The 20,381-nt window shown below is 36.5% G+C and overlaps 1 protein-coding gene across 2 annotated transcripts in view; it reads left to right on the top strand.

Annotated features, from left to right (window-relative positions):
- Fancm (FA complementation group M) overlaps positions 1-20,381 on the top strand; it is a 55,850-nt gene that overhangs the window by 22,331 nt on the left and 13,138 nt on the right. Inside the window, exons 11-17 of one of the 2 annotated variants that reach the window (XM_013154743.3) lie at positions 883-1,096; positions 6,997-7,154; positions 10,226-10,381; positions 11,613-13,491; positions 18,189-18,280; positions 18,382-18,444; positions 19,658-19,780. In XM_013154743.3, coding sequence (XP_013010197.2) covers positions 883-1,096; positions 6,997-7,154; positions 10,226-10,381; positions 11,613-13,491; positions 18,189-18,280; positions 18,382-18,444; positions 19,658-19,780 — 2,685 coding nt within the window. The remainder of the gene's footprint in view (positions 1-882; positions 1,097-6,996; positions 7,155-10,225; positions 10,382-11,612; positions 13,492-18,188; positions 18,281-18,381; positions 18,445-19,657; positions 19,781-20,381) is intronic. The other variant, XM_063247090.1, reaches the window with a different exon arrangement.

A 20,381-nucleotide genomic window follows, 5' to 3' on the forward strand; every position in this document is an offset into this window, starting at 1 on the left:
AACTAACAGTATTGTAGCAGTTGAAATCTAATTTTTAGGTAATTGCAGTTTATTCTGTATAAGATTTCTAACTTCTTTCTTGCCTTCTATTTTCCCAGTACTGGCAGTTGATCCCTGGCCCTTCACACTGAGCTGTATCTCTGGGGCTTTTTCTTTCTTTTGAGGCAGGGATTCCTGAGTTACTTAGGTGCTCAAACTGGATTCAGCCTTGGTGGTGCACACCTGTAATCCTAGCACTCTGGGACTTCGATACCCTCTCTCAAATAAAAAATAAAAGAAGGCCTGGGAACGTAGCTCAGCACAAAGACTCAGAGATTTTGTTTTGATATTAAAAAATTTAAAAACACTGGGGCTGTGGCTCAGTGTAAAGGTGCTATATTCAATTCCCAGTTCTACAAAAACAAAACAACCACAGAAAACTTTTATGCTTATATGACTGTACTTATGTGTAAATGTCAGCCTTATTCAAAACCAGTAAGGTAATAAGTAAAAAATAGATTTCCTTTCTACAATATAGTTTTTAAGGTAAGCTTTTATAATAATGGATTTAAAAATGACTTCATCAAAAGTTAATCTAACAGTTCACTATTTTTTATTATTCTTTTTTTTTTTTTTTAACTTTTTTTGAAACTTTTTATTGGTACCAGGGATCGAACTCACGACTGCCTGCTTGCAAGGCAGGTGCTTATGCCGCTGAGCTAAATCCCCAGCCTCCACTATTTTTTAAAAAATTGAAAAAAATAAGAATTCTGTTCTCAAAGCCTATAAGCGAAGTGGTTTGATTTTCTGTTTATAGTAAACCCAAACTAATACAAAAATTGCTTTTTATGACTGAAAATTACAGAAATAATGTAATTGGAGGTTTTGTATTTGTTTTTATAGACCTACAATCAGAGTCAGTCCAACAAAAGAAGTATTTATAAAGCTATTTCAGGTAGCAAACAAGTGCTTCATTTTTACCAAAGAAGTCCACGAATGGTTCCTGATGGAATCAACCCAGAACTACACAAGATGTTCATCACACACACCACCTATGAGCCCGAGAAGGCTGCTCGGAATATGAAATGGAAGTCTTCTCTCTTTTCCTGTAGGAATGGTAAGTAAACAAGTTTGCATTTTACATATTTTCTTCTCCTGTCTTATTTGACAGATCATAACTTGATGTACGATGTACTCTTTCTCCTTTGAAAACCTCAGTGTATGTTCTCAGATGTTTTGGGTGCTGGGTTTGGAAGGATAAGAAATTGTTGTTGTAGCAAAAGAAAGAAAACACCACCAGTGTAGGGTTCAGAAACATTTGTGTTAGGTGGGCTTGTTGGCATTAGCTACTGAGGAGGCTAAAGCAGAAGGATGGAAACTTTGAAGCCAGCCTGGGCAACATGCTGAAACCCTGTCTCAAAACTAAAAACTAAAAGGCTGTGGAGATAGGATGCCCCTCAGTTCAGTCCTCAAAACCATGCTTGTGTGCACAAAACACACAATCACACCCACACCCACACTCTCCCCGACCTCCTTATGGAAGAAAAAAATTCCATACAAAAAAATAAGCGAACAAGAAAGGCTCACATTGGGGTAAATTGAAGATAGCCTACCAACCCAGAGGAAGGAAGGATGAATGAATGAATGAATTTGTTTGTGGTACTGGGATTGAACTTACCCAGGGCCTTTACACCAAATGCCATGTCGCTAAGTTGTCCAGACTGGGCTCATTTAGGCGGCTGTATGCCTAAGCTTCTCCAATAGTTGGGATTATAGATCTGTGCCACCAAACTGGCCTTGCTCTTTGTTTTTTTGTTTTTGTTTTTTCTTTTTTTAATGGTGCTGTGGTATGTACCCAAAGCTTTGCCCTGAGCTACAGCTCAAGCCTTTTAAAAACAACTTGAGTGTCACTAAATTGCTTGAGCCGAAACTCCTAGTCTTCTTGCTTCAGCCTCCTGAGCAGCTGGAATTAGTGGCACAGATCACTACGCCTGAGTTTTTCTCTTACTCATTTTTTCAATGTCTATGATTATTCTTGCCATGATTGTATGTATTTATGTTCTATAGGTTCTTTACTTTTGGGGGGAGAGTACTGGAAATTAAACCTAGGATCTTTGCACTGAATCTGGGAAGGGCCTGAGGGAAGATTTAATTCAAAACTTTAGATGAGGAAACATGCATTTTTAAAAGTTTCTTAAACGGTATTTGGGAGTAGTTGAGACAGAAGTTTCCAAGTTCCTTTATACAATTATAGAAATAAAAGATTTTCTTTTACTAAAATGTTTTGATGAGTACATTTTAAAAAAAATTTTATTTAAGAAAAAGGGAAAAAAACAGAAAAAGGGTGCAAGTTATACAGAATTTCAGAAAAAATAAACAGTAGGAAATCACTAGTTAATAGATTACATATTGTGATCATAGAAATAGTTGTTCAAGTTACAAAATTAAAGCATATAAAGTGGACATTCAAACAGTGAGACTGCAAACAGTTCTGTTCAGTGATCCAACAAAACTCAGTAATATGGTTATCTATCTTACACACTTAAATATACATGGCAGATATATCCTTTAGAGCACTTTCTTTTCCTCTCTTTTGTACAATCACAATTATACATTTTGGGTTTTATTATTCCCACAGTTCTTATTACGTTTTTTTTTTTTTTTAAGAGAATGAAACCAAAAGTGACATAACAAAACAGAGTCAGTCAAATCAAAAGGATGGATGTAATACATAATGTAAAAACCGAATACAAGGTGATCAACTGGTTACCATAATGCCTCTTGCTATCTTAAAAAGAATTGCCTGTATCATCAGTTATAATAAAATTGAACAAAACAGTAAAGAACAAAACCAATAAAACCAAAACATTGGAGACATTAGAGGGCTTCAAAAGAAGATAATAGTCAAACCAGAATGGGCGGCATAATGAATCTTACTGTCTTCACAGTTGTTGCCTATACTCTCAAACTTGGTACTATCAAGCAAAACAGATTAGAGGAAAATCAATCAAAACAAGATGGTGAGAGCAATACAGGGTTTCAAATCAAGTTAATAGGAAATCAAAGTGGGTTACTATAATATATCCTGCTATTTTTTATTTTTTCCTTAATTAAAAAGATAAAAATAAAAAAATAAATAGTAAAAAAAAAGAGATTGAGATAATAGAGGATATAACAACAAAACAGCACAGGTCAAAACATAACCATTTAAGCAAAATAGTGTTTCACCACAATATATCCTGACATAAAAGTAGTTACCATAGTGTCTCTTTCCTTGCAATCTTTGAATATAACTTCGTATACTGTAGCATCAAGTATCAAGACAATGTAAAACCATTCAAGAGAATGACAGTATTACAGAAATCAACTAACAGAAAATGAACAATGGTTTCTGTATAATCTCCTTGTCTATAAAGTTTTTGTTTATATTATCACATATCCAATAAGATACAACATGTTAAGACTGATGGAGACAGAAGAACAAAAGCTTGATGGGACTTTAAAACAAGATGATATTAAATCAGCACTAGCTATTATGATGTCTTGTTTTCTCCAAAATAGCTGTTCCTACCATCCAACCTTCTCTGCTTCATTTCTGTTGAGCTCTTTTTCTGTCATTAGTTGTCAGTTTGTCTTCTTCATTTTGCTTTCTGTTCCATTCATTGTGGCCTCTCTGCCACTGTTTCTGGAATCTTGGTATTGTTTTTTTAGAATGTCCTGCAATATTCTCTGTAGAGTTGAATTGGTGGTTGCAAATTCCCCTAGTTCCTCTTTATCTTGGAAGCACCTTGTTTTTCCATCAATTTGTAGGGACAGTTGTGCAGGATATATCAATCTTGGCTGGAGGTTATTATCTTTCAAAGCTTGAATTATTTCCCCTCATGCCCTTCGTGATTTGATGGTTTGTGCTGAGAAGTCTGCTGTAATTCTGATGGGTGTTCCCTTGTAAGTGATCTGTTTCTTGTCTCTGATAGCTTTTAATACTCTGTTCTTATATTGGATTTCTGGAATTTTGATTATTATATGCCTGGGTGTAGTTCTGTTTGGGCTGTAGGTGGCTGGGGTCCTGTATGCCTCATAGATCTGAGTATCTTTACCTTTTCCCATATTAGGGAAATTCTCCTGGATTATTTCTGTGAATAGCTTTTGTAGTTCATTTGTTTGAGTCCCTACTTCTCTTACATTCTTAATTAAGTTATAGATCCTCTTATCATCTTCTAGCCTTTGTATTATTGCTGTTTGTTTCCTTGTTATTTTTAAGAAGCTTTTCATTTCATGTTCCCACATTACAAATCTGTCTTCCAGTTCAGCTAATGTATCCTTAGTTTCTTTCAAGCTGTTATGCCATCTTTTGATAGAGTTTTTAGTTTCCTGGTAATCTCTTTGAACCTGTTTCATGTATTCTATGTTTTCTCTGTTTTCTCCATCAAACAATTCTCCTCTTTTTTTCTGTTCTTCCATTCCACCATCTGTTTTTTCTTGGGCAGTGTTTAGCATTTCTCTAACTATTCTACTTATATCTTGCTTTACTTGGTTAAATATTTCACTTTTGAACTTGTCTGTGAGGCTCCGGAGATATCACTTTATGTATATTGGTGCCGTGTCTGATATTGCATGTTTTATGTTCTCATTCTCCTTTGCATTTGCCTTTCCTGGATCAGTGTTTTCAGGATTGAGGGCCGAGGCCCCTTTCTTGTTGCTCCTTCTTCCCATATTTTTTGTTCCTTCTATACAGGCATATATAGGAGGCCCAGTTTCTTTCTTTGTCAGCTACAGTTTGTTTGAATCGGGCTGGCTAGGTGTTCCTCTGCAGGGTACTAGGGAGATACAGGCCTGGGCAGCTTCTGCTGGGCCCACCCCTCCAGGTCAACCTACTGAAGGCTTCACTGCTAGGGTGCACTGCCAGGCACTGGGACCTGATTTGGTCTAGCCTACTGGGTCTTAGTCCGCGGCGTCAACCAAGTCAAGTGCTCCCCACCAATCCCGCTTGAGAGGGGAATATGCGACTAAAGTCACTGCAGCGTCCTGTTCCGGCTAGTCTGCCCGGCCCCAGAATGTCCTCTGTTGGAACCTCCTAGTCTATGGAAGGGTTCCCATTCCTCTCACTCACTGCAGTTCGATGCAGGGCTCCCCACCAGTCCTGCTCTCAACTCTGTTCGCTGATTTCTGCTCTCAGAGCTTTCGTATCTCTGTCCCTGCAGTGCCGATTCAGATGCAGCAGTGGTAACAGGAAACTGAAATCGTGGTTTCCAGAGGCATGGGTTCCAGCCTTAGCCCTGAGATTTTATCTCTTCCTGTTATAGCACTGGGATTGCATTTCCAGTTGGTTTCTCTCAGCTTAGTTCATTCCTAGGTCAGCAGGGTATATCTCTCCTTGCTTAGGACTCCTCACACCGCACCATTCCTGGATTCTAAGCTGGCTGTTTCAGAGAGCCTCTATAGCTGCTATTATCTATCTGTCATGTTCTCCCGGAAGTCCGAGTATATTCTTTTTATAATCAGATTTTATTGGTACACTTTCAATATACATAATGATCACAGTCATCCTAGAGAATTTGTACCTGTACATGATGTAACTTAAAAGCTTTGTTTCCATGTTTTCTTTCTCCTTTCTCCTTTTTTTTTTACTGTTGCTTTCCTTTCTCCCTCCCTTCTCCCTTGTGAGACATATCCTGTATGCATAGTGGGGTGTGGGCACATATGCATATCTCCTCTTGGTTCTTTTTTCTTCACCTTCCCCTTCCTGATTCCTAATTGGGGAACCTTTCAAGTTTTTTTCCAGTTTTTCCAACCTCATCTGCACTGGGGCAGAATTCCTTTCTTTTCTTTTCTTTCTTTTTTTTTTTGTAGGAAGGGGGTTGAACTCCTGATCTTGTGCTTGCCAGGCAGGTGCTTCAGAATTTCTTTTACTGGATTTTTTAAAATGTATTTATTTATTTATTTTTTCCTATTTGCTGATTGTTCTTGTTTCTAGAGAATGTGGAAGCCAAGAATTCACTTTGATGCAGCTTTTACAGTGTATTTTTAAAAATATTTTAACCCAGCAAATTATCCCCTACTGTTTGCTCTTCTTCCTCTCCTATTCCAGACTAAAGCCTATAACCCTTGTAAGTTTTCATTTTTTTGTTTGTTGAGTAACCCAGGCTGCCCTAGTGGGTAATATTCCTCCTTCTTCAGCCTTCTTAGTGTTGGAATTACAGGTCTGGGTCAGCAAACTAGCTTAGTCTTAACTTTTCTCATCTCCCCAAGTTTCAGATAACTTTTCCAACACTACTCTGATAGAACCATGATACTAGTTTCATTTTTCAGTTATCTGGCTCTGCTGTTTATCAGGCAAAAGAAGGTTGGCCAAGGGCTCAGCTAGCTAGGTCTATCCTGTTAAGGATGCTGTTCCTCATGGTTAGCCCCAAAAAGAGGGGTACTTTCTCTTTTTTTTTGTCTTTTTATCGGTACCAGGGATTGAACTCACGACTGACTGCTTGCAAGGCAGGTGCTTATGCCGCTGAGCTAAATCCCCAGGCCCAAGAAGGGTACTTTCAAAGAGGCGAGGGAAGCTTAGGAGATTTGATAGACTCAGAATCCGGAAATGATCAGTGATTTTTTTTTTTTTTTGGTACTGGGAATCGCACCTTGCTTTTACCAGGCAAATGCTTAAGCCATAGAGCTAAATCTGCAACCCCAGCAAAGTGATTTTAAATACCAAATATTAGTTTTAAGAATTCAAAAAAAGCTAGGCGTTGTGGCACATTCCTGTAATCTCAGCACTTGAGAGGCTGAGGCAGCAGGATCATTGTGAATTTCAAGACCAGCCTGGATTACAAAGTGAGCTCAAGGCCAGCCTGAACTGCATAGTGAGAACCCTCCCCTGACCCCCCGCAAAAAAAAAAAAAGAATTCAAGTACGTGGTTTAGCAGAAGTGAATAAACAGAGGTACGTACACAGTTTGAGTTGGTAGTGTATATGTTGCAGTTGCCTGGAGTGTTTTTAAACTTTGCAATTGTGTTTTTCAAATTACAGGTCTAAGACAAAATAACTCAAATGAAGATTGGTTCTTAACAGAAGAAGAATTTAAATTATGGAACAGACTCTATAGATTAAGAAACAGTGATAAAATTAAGGAGATAACATTGCCTCGAGTTCATTTTCCATCTTTACAGGAAGCAGAAAATGGACCAGTAAGTTGAGCTTGTTTTCAGATGGCTTAAGTAGTGATTCTGAAATAGCTTTGGGAGTCACGAGAGATGTCTCTTTGGTATATGAGCTGCCGACGCAAGTCTGAGATGTTTGCTTTTGGAAATGTCAACTTTAATTTTTTTTCATGAACAGAATTTATTAAACTGTCCCTGTACACTCAGTGCTTCGAACATGCAGTGTCCTTGGTTAACTTAAATTTGAGCACAGCACATTAAAGACTGACCATGCTTCATGGAGGAAATGTCAAATTTGTTTCCCTTTAAAATTGAAAGCATGTGGTTTTTCTTTGTTATTAAGTTTATTGGTACAATTTAGGTATACCTAATGATTACATTCATCATAGGAAATTTGTACGTGATATAGGTACATGATATAGCATAGTTCTTATTTTTTTTCAGTCTCCTCCTCTCCCTTCAATTCCTCTTCCTCTCTGTATTTACAAAGCTTCGTTTCCATTTTACAAAGATTCTTTCGTTTTTTTCCTTTTTCCTTCCCTCCTTTCCCCCTTTCTCCTAGTTCCCCTTTCTTTTGAACAGTGTTTCACAATATTTGTTATACACTTAGGTCCTTATTTGCCCCTTGGGTTTTTCACACTAAAGAAACAATGTGATATTTATACATGTGTATCTAGGTTATCTCACTTAAGAGTATGGTCTTAAAGTGCATCCATTACCTTGAGTATCTCAATTTTATCTTTCCTTATAGCTTGAGTAGTATTCTATTGTATAAAAGCCACATCTTTTTTTTATCCATTCCTTGGTTGATAAACATTTTAGCTCTTTCAAAATCTAGCTATTACAAGCTATGCTGCTAGGCTGGGCGTGGTGGCTCACATCTGTAACCCCAGCACTTAACAGGTTGAGGCAGGAAGATTGCTGCAAGTTTGAGAGGCCAGCCTGGGCTACAAAGTGAGTTCAAGGCCAGCCTGAACTGCATAGTGAAACCCTGTCTCAAAAAGATGGAAAAACAAACAAATAAATGAACCATAACAAAACCATAACAAACCAAACTGTGCTGCTATAAACATGGGTGCACATATATCATTATGTCATTATGTTTTTAATTCTTCTAGGAAGATACCCAGCAGGGGAATTACTGGATCAAATGGGACCTCTAATCCTACTTTTTTGAGGAACCTCCACACTAATGGTCTGTCTACACTCCCACCAACAGTGGAGAAGTGTTCCTTTTTCCTCACAGCCCCTGTAGCATTTGTTATCAGTTGATTTTTTTTTTTTTTATTATAGCCATTCTTTCTGGGGTGAAATGGAATCTCAGTGTTGTTTTAATTTGCATCTGTGAATGAGCAGTGGTTTAGAACATTTTTTGATACATTTATTTGCTGTTTGTGTTTCTTCCTCTGCAAAATTTACTAGATCTCGTCCTTTACTATGTACTAAACTAAAATCAAAATGGATCAAAGATCTAAATATTAAAACAGAAACATTAAATCTCCTGGAAGAGAGAATAGGTAAAATACTTAATGACATAGATGTAGGCAAAGATTTCATGAACAAAACCCTGATGGCATGGGAAATACTTCAAAGAATCAACAGGTAGGATCTCATCCTATTAAAATGCTTTTGTACAGCAAAAGAAATTGTCAACAGAATGAAAAGACAACCCACAGAGTGGGAAAAAATTTTAGCTAGTTGTCCTTCAGCTAAAAGAATAATACCTAAAAAACATATAAAGAATTGAAAAAATTAGATCCCCCCAGATTTAAAGATCCAGTCTAAAAATTTGCATCTGAGATGAAAACACATTTCTCAGAGAAAGAAATGCAAATGGAATGTCAACTTCAAAAAAGAAGTAATCAGTTAAAAAGGAATCATTAAAGTCTTAACTTTTAAAAATTATAAATTTTCATATTATATATGGATTTTTATATAAATTTTGCTTTTTTCTTTATTATTTTTACTATATTATATCCCCCTCCCCCCAGCAGAGTCTTGCAGTATGGTCCAGGCGGGCCTTGAACTCACTATGTAGCTCTAGCTAACCTTGAACACGTCTCCTGCTTCAGCCTCCGGAGTGCTAGAATTATAGGAATATGCCACCCTGCCCAGCAATATAAACATTCCTTTTTTTTGTCTTTTTCCTTTTTATCAGTACCGGGATCAAATTCACGACTGCCTGCTTGCAATGCAGGTGCTTATGCCTCTGAGCTAAATCCCCAGCCCCAATATAAACATTTCTAAATAGGCACAGTCCTACACGGTTGTCACTTTCATCTGTAATCTTCCATAGTTTGCTAGGCTGTTTCCCTGATGTATTTTGAGAAAAATCTTTTTTTGTATTTTAGTAACGTTATGTTGTCACCTGCTTTTTTTATACAAACTGGTTTTGTTTTGAGATTATATTTAAAATGTAAAATTGCATGTTTTTTATGAGCAAATTCTTGTTGCGCTGGAGCTGGCAATGTAGCTCGGAGGTAGAGAGCTTATGCAGTATTCACAGATGCGTGGGTTTGATCCTCAGCATCAGCATCACCAAAAGCAACAAATTATTGATTAGTTTACTATGAGCCCAGAGAACTGATCAGAGCAGCATGTGTGCAGAGGGAACCGGGAAAACAGTGTCTGGAGTCTGTTTTATAAGATTGCTAGAGATTGTAACTATCTGAATTTTTAAATTTTAATCACTAACAGGGAGATGAAGAATGGCAGCAGGTGAGCTGACTTGGGGTCAGTACCACCAAGATATTACGATGCCTCGTTGCTAGAGTTTAGAATCTAAATTGAGCATAATGTTTTGAAACCAAATGTATTTTAAGTGGTCGCTCTTAACATGGAACTATAAAATAGGAATATGATCAAATTAAAGTAGTAGAACAATTATTTTAGAATGTATATCAAAGGGCATCTCTGTACTTTCTGAAATCATTTTCTTTTTTCTGGGATTTTAGTTGGCCTTGCCTACATGAATTCAAATTACTTGTGTTAGGTTATTATCTACCTATTAGGAGTGTTTTTAAAATGAGTTTATGAAATCTCAGTGAGTATTTATATCTGATCTTAGCATTTTTATTACTTTAAAATCATTTACCAAGGTTCAAGAACCAACGACTGGAATTCATCAACTCTCTCTAGCTGAATGGACATTATGGCAAGATCATCCCTTACCTGTACACCTGGTGGACCATTCAGAGCGATGCCACCACTTTGTAAGCATTATGCAAATGATAGAACGGATGAGACATGAAGAGGTAGAGTTTCATTATAACCTTCCCTTGTCAGTTTGATAGGAAAACTTGAATATTTCTGTTTTTTGAATTTTAAAATTTATTCGGGCTGGCCTTAGCCCAGCGGTTCCTTCGAGTCTGGCTTCCCCACAGCCCGGAGGGTTCGAGATCCACGGGCGCTCTCCAGTCCTTAAAAAAACTAAAATTTTTAAAAAAAATTTATTTTTGGTGTCAGGAAATTGAACTCAGAACCTTGTGCTTGCCAGGCAGGCACTTTTGCTACTGAACTATATTCCTGGCCCCACGGTTTTTTTTTTTTTTTGAAGACATAACAAACTGAAGTAGTACTATAAATAATTATAGCCAAAAATATTGATTTTCTGTATGTCTCCTTGTGATTCCAGTAAGGACTCACTTTTCTGTCTTACAAAAAGAAATAGACTTAATTGATTAGAAGAAAACTATAATCTATAAATAGATCAGAGTAAAATTCTAATATTCAATGATTTGTGTAAACTGTAAAGGTAACTGAGGATTCTTATTGCATTGGGATTTATTGAAATATTTTCTATCATGTGAATCATTAGATATCTCTTGCACTCTGCTAATAGTTTAGGAAATTACTGATTTCTTGGTCGGTTTCTTGTTTTCTTTGAGAGAGTCAAAATACTGATCATGAGTGTGAAATCCATAATGCCTGGATTGAATTTCCAGCTCTTACTAATTGTATGTTTGCAAATTATTTAATCTGTGTCTCTTAGTTTTACTTATAAAATAGGATACTGGTAATACCTAAGTAAATGACTATATCTTTAAGGCATTTAGAATGGAACTAGTACATAATTTATACTCAGTAAGCTGACTTTTTATTGCTTATAGATACATGCAAATAAAATATTAGCTGTGGACCCAGCAAATCAGGTGCCATTATATTGTCTTTTTGAGATAGGATCTTGCTCTATAGTTTAGGCTGGCCCTGAACTCACTTTGTAGCCCAGTCTGGCCTTGAACTCATGGTGATCATTCTGCCTCAGCCTCTGAAGTGCTGGGATTACAGGTGTGTGCTACTATGCCTGGCTGGAAAATATTTTAACATACAGAGAAATTAATCTTTTAGAATTGACTTTTTATTGCTTAGTACACACAGACAGAGTTCTGGGTTTGTTTTCCATCACCAAAAAAGAAAAGCAAAGAAAAGAATTTGCTCCTTTTGCTTTGTTTTGTCTTCATATGATTTTACATGTTCTTGTTACAGGATGAATGCAACTATGAACTGGAAATGAAATCGTATTTACAAATGGAGGATGTTAGCTCAACATTTCGCACTCCTGGGAATCCTGCTAGTGATGCCTTTATTTCTCACGAGAGATCTTCATTTACAAAGAATGTAAATCAAGTCAGTTCATTCTCAATGATAGAATCTGAAGAATGTAATGAAAATTTTAAACAGACTCACATCAAACCTACTAAAATTGTTTCTTTAATAAAAACAGCTTCTAAAGAAATCAAAAAGGATCAACCTAACAAGCAAAATAATAGTGATAGAGATTTTTTAAATACTGGCGGAAATTCTCCTGTTGAACATAGTTTTCAGGTAGATATAGCAGATGATAAAAGGTCATCAGATAGAAATGGAGTTGTTACCACATGTAGTATTAGTGAAAAAGTTATTGATCAGCCTGATATATCATTAATAGAGGACCAATTTACAAATAAATCTATTATTTTATTTGCCGGGAGTTTTTTAGATTCTGGTTATGGTAGTTTCAGTGATGAGAAATCTGTTTCATCCAATTTATTTCTTCCATTGGAGGAAGAGCCTCGTGTATCTAGAACAAATGATCAATTTCATCTTTGTCACACACAGACAAAGGAGGTACTAGCTAATGTAAAGAGATTTTTGTCTCATTCTCCTCCACCTCTCAGTACAATCTCAGACTTGGAATATGAAATTATGAAACTGGAGAATTTGTCCTTTCCACCTGACACAGAGCATTCACAAAATTGTAAGTCTGCCTCTTTGATGTCATATTCAGCTCTGGATTCTCAACAAAATTTAGAATTGGATTCACTTAAAATTAGTAATCAACTTTCTGAAAGAAACAGTCTCTTTGATGCAAATAATGATATGATTGTTGATGAGCCATACTTACTTGACAGGGGTGTTAAAGTGCATAAGAATATTAAAAATGAAAATTTATTGTCCAGCAATCATGGTGAAATTCACAAAGATCCTTCAGAGAATTTAGTTGACAAGAACGATCATGAAGTTGGTAATGATTTCCCAGTATTGACCATGGATCAGAATGAGAGTTTACTACTGTTTGAAGATTTTAATGAAGAATTCAATGATGTGAGCCCTTCTCCCTTGAAAAGTAATTACAAATCTTTTTCTGTATCAGACAAAACTCTTATAAGTGAAATAGCGCCAGTCTCTCAATTCTTAATTTCTGATGAACTTTTGTTGGATGATAATTCTGAACCTCAAAATCAAATAACTCATGTTACTAGTAATAGCGTGTCGAACACAGATTTGAAAGATATGCATGAGGAAGAACTGAAGAGTGATGAATATAGTTTTGATTGCTCTAGGGATTTATTTTCTGTTACCTTTGATTTAGGATTTTGCCCAGATTCTGATGATGAAATATTAGAACATACATCAGTTACAAATAACAATAGAATTCTAGATGATCTGTCTGGAAAGTATTTAGATATTAAGAAGATAAAGGATGAAAATAATGTTTTGAATCAATCAAGAGATCATGTTGAAAATTTTACAAGTGGAACCATACCTATCCCATCAAGTAAAGATACACAGAGTCCAAATTTTGCACATTTTCCCGAGAGTGCAACAGCAGTGAAAGAATTTGTATCTCCTGGTTTTTCTCAGTTTTCTTTGCCAGTAGGAGAAAAAACTATGAGCACACCCCTCTCCAAATCAAACACATTGAACTCATTTTCTAAGGTAAGAAAGAAAATACTCAAGACACCAGATTCTAATAAGAAAAAAGAAAACCTACACAATTTTAAAGAAACACTGAATTCAGCTTTTGATGATTCAGGGTTTTCTCCAAGAAATACTAAAAGTAGTGATCAGATCTGTGGGAATCAGTCCTGTCATTCTGCTGGAGGTAAGATTCTATGTTTATGCATAAGTCTTCGTAGTTATCTTAGAAATGTGTAATTTTTCCAAATGTAACTTATTAGTGTATGATATTATATGTACGTGTATGGGTTGAATTAGATAACTGATGTATGTTTTTCTTAATTATTGCTCACTGATAAAAATGTTTATCTCCATGCCATGAGAAATGTATTATGGTAGACTTTACAACGGATACAAAATGTATACCTATAAATTTAGCCCTGCTCCTTGGTTGTAGAACACAAACCGTTACATGGCATATATTTGAAAAGATGCCCCTAAGAGGTGGAAATCACTACCAATTGAATGATAGTGACTGTTACGGAAGTGGACAAGATGATGAGATTTTGAGTTAGATTAGTTTGGAAAGCCCTCATAGATATTGTATGTTGATTTTCATTTGGGCTACTCAGGCATATGTATAATTCATACACATATTGACAATAACAGATGATTTTGATGTTATAAAATGATGAAACGTAAAGGGAAGAATATGTAAGATTTTGAAGGCATAGCTTGAAACAGGATTTAGCTAATAAAATATTTGAGAAATAAGATCATATTTAGAAATTGAAAACAGACCATGAACTATTCAGACATCCAGAGGTCTGTGATCAGACTTTATACTTACTGAAAAACTATAAAATATAGCAACAGATGTTTGGTATTGAAATGATACCAAGATCCTTTAAATTCTGCTATAAGTCTCTATTTAAAGATAACTTAATGTAATGAGTTGTATGATTTATTACTGAAGAAAAAGAGAACTTTAGAATAAAATGAGAGTTTTCCCTTGTAAATCTTAAGTTGTTCTCAGTAGTATTGAGGTTTTGATTCATGAATATTCTACTTAAAATTAAAGTGTATTTAGACTGAATTCTGGAAATATGTTTGAATTTTAAAAAGTGACTATTCTGCATAGTTTGGGGTGTGCTGTGGTATTTATTTTCTTTCCTTTTTGGTGGTGGTGGTGGGGGGGCAGGAATCGAACTCACGACCTTGTGCTTGCCAGGCAGGCACTTATGCCACTGAGCTAAATCCCCAGCCCTTTTATTTTCTATAGGTGTATGTTGTCTACGAGCCTTCAAGATTTGTTTAATGCATCTATACAGTATTAAATCTGGGTTAATGGGTGAAGTCATTTTTCTCCTCATATCAAACTTTTTTACATCTAACTCAAAGGATTTTAGATTACTTGCCATGTTTACATATATGTATGTGTGTATGTATGTATATATGTGTGCATATATATATATATATATATATATGTAAGTTTATTTAAATACTATTAAAGTGGTTAAAAAAGAAACTCCCAAAACAAGGTGGTTACTCTAACTGAGCCCTTTATTTGAATCTGGCTTTTTGCAAGACAATGAGAAAAGAAAAACTATCCGGGATTCTGACCTAGATTCTTGATCTCCCAAACGAGTGTATGGCGGAGGTTAAATAAAAAGAGACAAATTGTATGATTTTTAGGGCTCCAGGAAGGTCAAAGCCCTTTAATTAAGCTTGAGATTTCGAGGGTTATGACAAGATTCTCTGGATCAGTCCACTTATATTAGGACCAAGGACAAAGGGCAGAGAAACTGAGGAAAGCGCAGGCAATGAGCAGGACCCTGGGAGTCACTTCCAGGACATCTCCAAGTCACAAATCAAGTCAATTCAGTAGCACTGTTTTATCATGAAGACATGGTAGAAGTGAGAATGTAGGATAAATCTTTGCAGCTGCAGCCTCTACCTTGTTAATTGGGGTTGGAGCCAGAGTGTCCGCAGCTGTGGCCTTCTCTTGCCCTTTGAGGTATCTCTGGCCTCACAGGCCACTACAGGCCTCAGCTAGGACTGGTGTTTCATAGAGGTTCACTTACTATGAATCAGCTCCTGTCGCCAGGCAAGGGGCCGAGGCCTAGGACAGACTCATAGGTAAACATAGAAAGCCAATTAGTAAAATTTAAATCCTGCTCAGAGCCGCTTCATAGTGGTCTGCAACAAAAAACTTATCTACAAAAAAGGAATGATTTCGGTTTATATGTTTGGATAAATATATTTCTAGCACAGAATGTGAGGAGAAATTAATTGTATGGGTTTGTATTACCTAGTGCTGTGTAACAAAGTACCTCAGAACTCAGTGGTTTAAAATAGCTTGTATCGGGGCTGGGGATTCATTTTGTTTATTTATTTATTTATTTGTCTTTTTCCTTTTTATCGGTACCGGGTATCGAACTCATGACTGCCTGCTTGCAAGGCAGGCGCTTACGCCGCTGAGCTAAATCCCCAGCCCCTCAGCGGCATAAGCTGCCTTGCAAGCAGGCAGTCGTGAGTTCGATCCCTGGTACCAATAAAAAAAAGGAAACACACACATACACACACACACACACACACACACACACACACACACAAAGGCATTAAAAAAATGGCTTGTATCTCAGTTTCTTGTAGGTTAGGAATTAAAGAGTTACATTAACTGATGGTTCTGGTTTTAGGCTGCCCATGTCATAGGTGGGATTTCAGCTGGAGTTGTGGAAGGGTTGATTGCATATGGAGCGTCTGCTTCCAGGATGGCTAGTCAAAGGATAGATGAGCCCTGTATGGTACACAGGAAGCACTAGTCCCTAATAATTCTCAAATCCAATGGAGCTGAGCTCAGTAGTTCCTTCCTGGGAATATTCTCCATGGTCCTTGCCTCCATCCTTTCATCCTTTGGGTGTTTGATCTTTTCTTGTAACAAGTACCTTTTATAAGTTTTTTGAGCCTGCTTCCTTTTGGTACACATTTGGAGGTCCAAAGAACTCTTTGCAATTCATATTGTCTGTCATTTTTGTTTTTAGATGGTTGTGTTTCTTCCAGTATTATAATTCTGATAAATCTTTATGGAGCGCTCTAGAATCTTCTTAGAAAATTCATTGCATTAGTCACTGTTCATACCCACAAATCTTTGGGAAAAAAAGCCCTTTTCTTCTTTGGGTTTTGCTGAGATGTTTGGAGATAATTTCTGAAGATGGCTGGAGAGGATCTTTGTGAATCATTCCTGAAATACTTAGGGGCCTTTTGTTTGAGTCCTACTGTGAGGCCCTACCTTTTGATCTTTCTGAGGTTTTAGGTCCTCAAGCTTCATAATATTTTCTTAGTAGTCCTCTGAATTTGATCATTATGTAGAAGATTTCTTTAGTATTGCTTGCCACCTGAGGAGGGTGAGCATTTCAGAATCATCAAGTTCCAACTTTTATATTTAATAGTCTTTCTTTGGTTGCTTTCTTTTTCTTGTATTTTATTATAACAGCAAGAAGAAACAGGTGATTCCTCAAACACTTCATCTAAAAGTCTCCTTGGCTAGATCACCTCATTCATTAGGTGAATTTTCCACTTTCCATATTAACTGCAATGTTGGTAAACTTTTGACACTATTTGTAGAGGATTTCGTTTCTTCTAGTTTTTAATAAGGTTTTTCTTTTAAGCTGTCACCTGTAGCCTCAGGGGATATTAGGCTTTCTACATTTTTTTTTTTTTTTTAACTCTTGAGGTCTTTACAAAACCTCTCAAAAGTCCTCTCAGTTTCTAACCACTGTCTAGCTCTAAAGCTCCTTTTGCAGTTTAATTTTTGTTACATCTACCCCTAATTTCTAGGTAATCAAAACTATATTATTTATCTGTTATACACTGTAACTAACCTCTCCCAAAACAAATCAATTAATGCAAAAATATTTATTTTATCAAGGTTTCTGTGAGCAAGAATTCAGTTGTGGCTTAGCTGTGAGTGGCTCTGGCACAGTCAAGACAGTGACTAACTAGATCTGCTTTTAAGGTGGTTTATTTTCGAGGTGTCTGGCAGGGGACCTCCGTTTCTTGCTATGGGGACTTCCACATAGGGCTGTTTGGTTATAGCCTCTGGGCATTTGTGGCTGGGAATGGTGACCCACACCAGTAGTCTCAGCTATTTGGAAGACTGAGGTGCAAGGATTGCTTGAGCCCAAGAGGTCTATCTAGGTCAGCCTGGGCTACAAGAGGAGAAAAACATAACTCCTGCTCTCACCTAGTACAGTTGACACAAGAGAAAGAACAAGCCTGAGGCTATAGTAAGTGACACATCTTCACTTCCAGTGTATTCTTTTGTTAAAAACAAGTCAGGAAGTCTGGCCTGCACTTAAGGGGAAAGGAATTGTGATCTGCTGCTTGAAGGAAGGATTGTCAAAGAATTTGAGAACAAACTCAAAACTAGCACGGGGCCTCTAGTATTCTTAAAGTGTCTTGAATCAAAATGTAGTGACAGTGCAGAAATGGAACTTGGTGAAGTATTTTAAAAATATGGAGTATTTGCTTTCATACATGAGAGTTTTCTTGTCGTTGTTGAAGCATGTGCTCTACTATCAAGCCGCCCAGCCACCCTGAGGATTTTGCTTTTAGCTTTCTCCCTGCCCCCTGAGTATTTTGCTCTGGATACATTTTGGTGACTGTGTTACCAGTTTTTATGCTTGTGTGCAGACACACATATATATACACAAAAGTCAGAATCGTTTGTTGTATTGTTTTTTAGAATGCATATTATTTAATCCTTCAACGAAGGTGAATAAAGGGAAAAAGGCAAGAAGACTATAATAGATTTAGGATGAATTCTAGAATCACAGACTAATAAAATTGCATTTTGCATTCTGTTCTACTGACTGGATTCATTTTTTAAATACATCATAGGTGAACAATTATTAATAAACAGTGAAAGTGAAGATGAGGTTTTTCTACAAAGACGTAAAAAGCGGAAAGGAAATGTTTTGAAATCACCTGAGGTGAGTCATTGAGTCTTTACATATAAATCATGTTTTTTTCCTTGAGAACTTTGTGCTATCTTTTACTGAATCTGTTTCCTGTGTTTATTTATTCATTTTAGGATCAGAAAAGTAGTGAAATTGATTCTCCGGTTCATGCTGTCAAAAAGCGCAGGGTTCTTAGAGTAAGTAAATGACAGGTAATATATAATCAAATTGTTTTAGGGTGAATATTACAAGAAAGTTACAAGTAAAGTTGGAGAACAGGGTGGGTCATTCTTAGGAAGTCCTCATTCTTTCATTAAATTGCCCAGTGAGCTGGAAAGAAGGCAAGCAAGGAATTGAAGGTAACTGTCTGGCTTTGGCTTCGGGTTGTTTAGTAAATAGTTCACAAATTCAAGGAAGACAAGAAACCGTTTGTTGTTGAATGTGTTTGAGTTTTAGATTCTTACAGGAGAGTAAAGTAGCCATGGACAGGTCTTGATGACTGAATCTGTAGTTGGGGTAGATGGCAAGTTTTAAGGATAATGATCTGCCCAAAGCTGATAGGAACAATTTGAGACTAGCTGATCTTGTTGTTTCTTTATTTTTTTGGTGGTGGTACTGGAGATTAAACTTAGGGCCTTCAAGTTGAGCTGAGTCCCTAGCACTTTTAAAAATGTTTTATTTGGGGGCAGGGTCTTGTCGGTTTGCCTAGGATGAGCTAAAACTCTTGATCCTTCTGCATGAGCTTCCAAGAGTGCTGGGATTCGGGCCTGTGCCACCATACTTGGCTTGGGTGTTAATTCTCTGATATACTCTAGCATAATTTGGGGAAAACTAATTAAAAGTGCAAATGATACATATTAACTTCATATACTCATGAAATTTCACTAGAAAAATTGCATTAACAACTTCTAAAGGAAGCACTATTAACTTAAAAATACGTTTGCATCAAATATATGTGATATAAAACTAAATTGAGCAGAGTGTGGTGATGCACACCTGTACTCCCAGCACTCAAAGGGCTGAAGAAAGAGAATCATTGCCAATTTAAGACCAGCCTGGGCTACAAAGTGAGCTCAAGGCCAGCCTGAACTGCATAGTGAGACTCTGTCTCAAGAGGACAAAAGACCAAAAAAACCCAAAAAACAAAAAACAAAAAACAACTGCATTGAATGAATATTTATGCTACCTACTTTGGCATTTTAGCTTTCAGAATTACCTAATTTATGGGTTTTTAAATTCATATATGGATCTGAATTATGGGAGCAAATTTTATTTTTGTAAGAGAATACTAACCCAAATATTTAAAAAGAAAAAAAAAAAAAACCCCGAAAACTAAAACAAGTAAGTTTGGCAAATACACTATGATAAAAAATAATGTATCTATTTTTTCTTATGCTTGAATTTTTCTAGTCTGAATTATCATCTAGTGATGAGAGTGAGAATTTTAACAGACCAAATCTACAATCAGAAGACTCTAAGAATTGTAATAGGAATGCTAGAAGAGGCATCAAAGCACAAAATAGTCACCAAAAGGTAATCTTTCTTTAGTTTTTTTTCCATATATAAATAAATAACGATCATTAGTTTTTACATCAAGGTTTGTTTGTTTGTTTATTTAGATACCAGGGATTGAGCTCACAACCTTGTGCTTGCCAGGCAGGCACTTATGCTACGCTGAGCTCAGTTCCTGGTCCTATCAAAGTATATTATATTTATTTATGCATTTTTTATTAGAGAAATACCGCAATTTTCAAAGAAGTGTTTTGGTACCAATTTTGATTTTTTTCTTACTAGAATTAAAATCTCAAAATGCGATATTTTTCTTTATATGTTATTTTTGAGTTAGGTCTCACCGTAGTTTAGGCTGCCCTTGAACTCATTATGTGCCCAAGCTGGCCTGGAACTCGCAGCAATCTTCCTGGCTCAGCCTCCCAAGGGCTGGCTTACAGATGTGCACCACCACTCCTGGCATTCTCTTTGTGGTTTTTTTACTTTATTTTGCAGTATTGTATTATTTTGAATGAGTAAATGAAGCACATGGAAAGTTTATTGTTCAACGTGAAGAAAATGAAGATACAGAAATCTGAGATTTAAGATAGTGCTTATACAGTCTTATTTTCCTTATCAGTGCAAT

This window comes from Cavia porcellus, unplaced genomic scaffold (genome assembly GCF_034190915.1).
Source record: "Cavia porcellus strain 051 isolate PalLab524CR breed Dunkin Hartley unplaced genomic scaffold, mCavPor4.1 scaffold_1, whole genome shotgun sequence".
NCBI classification, from domain to species: Eukaryota; Metazoa; Chordata; class Mammalia; order Rodentia; family Caviidae; genus Cavia; species Cavia porcellus.